Source organism: Apis dorsata, unplaced genomic scaffold (genome assembly GCF_000469605.1).
Source record: "Apis dorsata unplaced genomic scaffold, Apis dorsata 1.3 scaffold_891, whole genome shotgun sequence".
In the NCBI taxonomy this organism is placed as follows: Eukaryota; Metazoa; Arthropoda; class Insecta; order Hymenoptera; family Apidae; genus Apis; species Apis dorsata.
Window position 1 is genome coordinate 22,645 of NW_006264007.1, and position 5,405 is coordinate 28,049.

The following is a 5,405-nucleotide window of genomic DNA, read 5'->3' on the forward strand; positions in this document are numbered from 1 at the left end:
GATAAAATATATTTTATCTATATATATATAAGTATAATAATACTTTAAATCTTAATTTATATTAGTAATTGGAGAAAAACTTAAATTAAATTTAAAATTGAAATGATTAATTATTAAATTTTAATAGAATAAATATAATCAATATAATATTAAATCAAAATATTATTATATAATATAATAGAATGAATGAACGGAAAAAAATTTTTTGGTTTGCAATTATTAGTAGAATAATAGTTTTAAATTTACAATTTATTTTTAATTTTTTATTTCCTGATCATAATGCAGATGCATTTAAAAGTCCTATTGATAATTCTGAACAAATTTCATCATATGACAATATAATTATATTTTTATTTAATGGACTTACACGATGGGATGGTCAATATTTTTTGCATATTGCAAAATATGGTTATACATATGAAAACACTTTGGCTTTTTACCCATTGTATCCTATGTTAATTCGAATTACTTCTGTTTCCATAAGAAAAATATTTTTTAAATTAAATGTTCATAGTTCTATTCTTATTGCAGCTGTATTAATTAATATTATATGTTTTGTAAAGTCTGCTGTTATATTTTATGATCTTAGTAAAATAATATTAAAGACAACAAATATAGCTTATATAGCAGCAATATTATATTGTATAAATCCAGCTACTATATTCTTTTCAGCTGTTTATTCAGAATCTTTATTTGCATATTTAACATTTTCCAGTATGTTAAGATCCATTAAATTAGATCCATATGTATTAATTCCAATAGGTTTGTCCATTCTTACAAGATCAAATGGTATGGTTAATGTTGGCTTTCCTATATATTATCAATTGAAAAAATTATTTTATAATTATACGATAAAAGATATAAATTTTTCATTTAAAATATTTTATCAATTTATTTTTAAAATAATTATTTTAAAAAATTTTTGCTTAATATTTAATACAATTATTATATCAATAATTCCATTTATTTTGTTACAAATATATAATTATGTTATGTTTTGTATTCCTAATCAAATATTTATTCCTGAACATATTGTTAATTTCAGTATAATAAATAATTTAGTATTACCTGGTAATAATAATGAATGGTGTTACTTTAAAGTTCCACTTGCATATTCTTATGTACAAAAAAAATACTGGAATATAGGATTTTTGAATTATTATGAGATAAAACAAGTACCAAATTTTATTTTAGCATTTCCAATATTATATATCATGATTAAATGTATAAAAGAATTTTTTTTTGAACACAAAAAGTATTTTTATACATTAGGATTTATTAAAAATATTGAAAATAATATAAAAACTGAAAAAAAACAATATCCGATTAAAATGTTAGTATTTATTATTCATGGTTTATTTTTAACAATTTTTTGTATTCTATTTGTACATATTCAAGTAAGTACCCGTTTAATAAGCTCAGCAAGTCCATTAATATATTGGTATTGTGCTTTATCAATATATAATACATTTGATGATAATGATGATAATAATATATATAATAATAAAGAAACTAAATTTTCTAAATGGAATATATTTCTTTTATTAAAAAAGAAATATACTTTAAGAGAAAAACTTATATTTTCTTATTTCTTAGGATATACAATCTTAGGGTGTTTCATGTTTTCAAATTTTTTACCATGGACATAATGTATATATATATATTATAAAGATTTTATAGATAATATACAATTTTATCAATTTTTTTAAATATAAGCATCTTATAATATATGATTGTATATACAAAAAATGTAACATTATTGTACAAAAAACATTGTTCCAATTATAATTTTATAATTTAATATAAATTATTGTATTATTAAATATATAATTATTATGATTATATATTATTAATTATTATATTGTAACTTTAAAAATTTGAAATAATAAAAAATATAAATAATTTATATTATAAGTTATAAAATAAAATAAATTTTATATAAAAATTTGGAATAAAATTACTTAATTTAGTATTAATTTAAATTTATTTAACGTGAGATTTTTTGTGTTTAAGAATTTCAATTGGTGTCAAGTACAATGTTTGTAGACAATTAGGACATTCATATGTTTGTGTATTAGATTTATGTTTGATATTGTCACAATGTTTTTTAACATCTTTTATATTTGTTTTAATGCAAGAATATTGATGTTGTAATTTTTCTATGCTTGTTAAAATTGCTTGCATGTTACAATTTTGACAATGCCATTCTGTTTTTAAAATTTGTATGGAAAGTTGTTCACTCCATTCAGTTTCTCGTATACTAAAAAGAAAAATTATATTTTTATTTTATAATATATAATATTGTGTTATATATACTTTGATATAAAAATAAAATATATTATTATGTTACCAATTATATGTAATAATATTTGATACACGAACTCCTCCTTTCACTGAATTAGGAGTTATTACAAAATCTGATTGAAAAGGATTTGGATCTACCAATATATTATTTTTACCATTTCCCACATATATTATTTTAAGATCAGCTGGTAAAAGTCGTTTTAGTGTATATGGAACAGTAGTATGCATATATTCAATTAGTTTTTGAATAAGTATATCCTCAAATTCACTAAGATCTTGTATATCATTACCAATATTTGAATCTATAAAAATATTATTAAATTTGTTATTATATCATATATTAAAATTATGAGAAAAAATATATGTTAGATTTTAAATAAATATTTTTTACATATTTTATTATACCTTGTAATCGTTGATTTAATAAAAAATCCCATTTATGTCGTAATTTGGTAGCTTTCATTAGTAAAATTTGACCAGTATCAGGTATAGGAAATTTTAATTCTAACCACGAATCACATACTATTCTATAAAAAACAAAAATATATTAATAACATTTTTTTAAATTTTATTATATAGTATATTATAATATATATTATATACATACATTGAAAATGTACTATTTGTATCGATTTCACGTGCGAATAAAAGTAATGTTTGTGCAGCTGGCATTCTAAGTGTATTTACTAAATAAGGTTTTGTAGTTTCCAAAAGAGATCTATTAAGTTAATATATCATTAATTAAAGTATAAATTTCGTTGCATTATTTTAAAATATTAAGAGCTTACAAATATGTTAATATTGTATGTTTTGGACTAACAGGAGTTTTATTTTTAAAACCTGGTATTGATACAACATCAATTTCTTCTAATTGTAATACCTGAGGATGATGTCCAAAGAAACTTATTGGATGTAAGGCAATGTATGGCTTCGCTTTTGTGTGAAATAATTGTTCATTCGTTGTCTGTAAAATTATATTATTTATACGGAAATAATAAATTTATTTTATATGTATACAATATTACCTTACAATAATTAAATTCATCAGCAACTGCAAATTGTGGATATAAACCACTGCACAATATTAATTTCAACATAGTTAAATCTTTATAATTACATGCAGTACTTGCTGTTAATAAATTTTGTACTTGATTTGAATCATTTTTCATTCGAAATTCGATATCTTTTATATCAATTTCACCATCTTCATGATCATTATCTTCTAATTGTATATCAAAAGATTCTAGTTTTAATTGTTTTCTTTTTCTAGGTTCATTTTGTTTATAAATTCGTTTTAAGGATTTTAAAAGTTTAAGTTCCCCATGTCTTATTGCACGTTCTGCACTAGACATAGAAGAATTTGATTCCGAAAAATTTCTTAATAATCCACAATCCTGTTAATTACATGTAATATAATAATTATATAAATAAATTTTAAATATAATAAATTAAAAATCTATAATTTACTTGAAGTAATTCTTTAAATTGAGCTCTTAATTTCGTCATTTCGTAAAATCTTTGTTCCTCTAAACCTCTTCTTTTACACCATTTTTTACTATTATTTCTTGTAGATCTAGATTCTTGAGAACTCTGTTGTTTTATTTCTAACCATTCTCTAAATGCATTTAGTAATGTTATTGGATCACCATGATCAGATTCCAATTTTTTTCTAGATGTCTTCAAAATTTTTATTTAATATATGAAATTTAATACAAGAAAAAAATTTATATAAAATTACAATTTATTACCTCACATTCTGAATCTCTATATGCTTTATTTGTAAATGGTGTTTGTATGCTCAAGGCAGCAGCTAATGATAAAACTGGTTCTACTTGATGAAAAATAGAACCCATTATTAACATTTTTCCTATCGTTATATCAACTGGTAAACGTGCGAGTGTTCTTCCAATACATGTTATTTTTTCATTATCTGTTAATGCACCCTGTAAATTAAAGATACTATTATTTATTTAATTTATATTCTTTTGTTAATGTTCTATTAATTATTATATTATTAATTATTATTATTTATTATATATTATTTATTATTATATTATTTATATAAATATATTAACATGTTCTTTTAAAGATATTATAGAATTTTCTATGCTTTCAGGTGAGGGTGGTTCTATAAATGGAAATTTTCGTGCATCTGGAAGTCCCATTGCAATCATTTGTAAAAGTAAAGAATCTAGAGGTACACGTTGTAATTCTGGAGTTGAATATTTTTCTAAATTCAAATATTCTGTTTCAGAATATAATCTGTAAAGAAATTGTTTGAAATTCAATTTAATGATAAAATTTAATGATAAAACACATTTAATGATAAAATCATTATAAACTATATATTATAATTTATTATAATACCTATAACATACTCCAGGTCCAGTTCTACCAGCTCTTCCTTTTCTTTGTTCTGCACTAGCTTTGCTAATCCAAAATTCTTTAAGTTGTTGCATTTTGCATGATGGATTATAACTCATTTCCTTTACTTTTCCACTGTCAGCAACAAATCTAATTCCATCTATAGTAATAGAAGTTTCAGCAATGTTAGTAGATACAATACATTTTCTTATTCCTTCAGGAGCATAATCAAATACCTTCAAAAAGAAAAATATATAAAAAATGTCAATTATATTAAGATTATTAAATTTGATTTTTTTAAAAAGTATTTTAAAAAAGGTACTTTATCTTGTTCACTAATAGCTAGAGTACTATGAAGTGGTAAGATAATCCAATTATTCTTTTTTTGACTATATTCTTTTGCTGCATCTACAACTGTATTAATTTCACTCATTCCACTTAAAAATATTAATAAATCTCCTTTTTCATCAGCTGAAAATTTATTATTATAATGGAAATTTTTTATAAAAGTTTTTGAATTAAAATTTTTTACCTGAATATTTTTGATCAATCATTTGCATTATTTGTATATAAGGACTTGGATTAAATCTATCATTTTTATATCGAATATCTTCTATAATAATAGGTTTGTATAGTAATTGAATAGGATATAATCTTCCAGGAACCTAAATTATTTATTTTTATAAAATATTTTTAATTTATTTTTATAATAATAGTTTCTTTAGAATTAAATATAT

At 20.9% G+C, this 5,405-nt stretch overlaps 2 protein-coding genes across 2 annotated transcripts in view; one reads left to right on the plus strand and one right to left on the minus strand.

The window, feature by feature from the left end:
- The first annotated feature begins 165 nt into the window (after positions 1–165).
- Positions 166–1,699, plus strand: LOC102672422 (GPI mannosyltransferase 2). The gene has a single exon (XM_006623419.2). The coding sequence runs from the start codon at positions 183–185 to the stop codon at positions 1,647–1,649; it is 1,467 nt and encodes a 488-aa protein (XP_006623482.1). The 5' UTR covers positions 166–182; the 3' UTR covers positions 1,650–1,699.
- Positions 1,562–5,405, minus strand: part of LOC102674189 (probable ATP-dependent RNA helicase DHX34) — a 5,460-nt gene continuing 1,616 nt past the window's right edge. The window contains exons 4-15 of the mRNA XM_031514096.1: positions 5,201–5,333; positions 4,991–5,139; positions 4,672–4,904; positions 4,380–4,566; positions 4,053–4,247; positions 3,772–3,981; positions 3,330–3,698; positions 3,093–3,268; positions 2,912–3,022; positions 2,710–2,831; positions 2,351–2,606; positions 1,562–2,260 (exon numbers count right to left, since the gene is read on the minus strand). Of these exons, the coding sequence (XP_031369956.1) occupies positions 1,984–2,260; positions 2,351–2,606; positions 2,710–2,831; positions 2,912–3,022; positions 3,093–3,268; positions 3,330–3,698; positions 3,772–3,981; positions 4,053–4,247; positions 4,380–4,566; positions 4,672–4,904; positions 4,991–5,139; positions 5,201–5,333 (2,418 nt within the window). The 3' untranslated portion in view covers positions 1,562–1,983. The remainder of the gene's footprint in view (positions 2,261–2,350; positions 2,607–2,709; positions 2,832–2,911; positions 3,023–3,092; positions 3,269–3,329; positions 3,699–3,771; positions 3,982–4,052; positions 4,248–4,379; positions 4,567–4,671; positions 4,905–4,990; positions 5,140–5,200; positions 5,334–5,405) is intronic.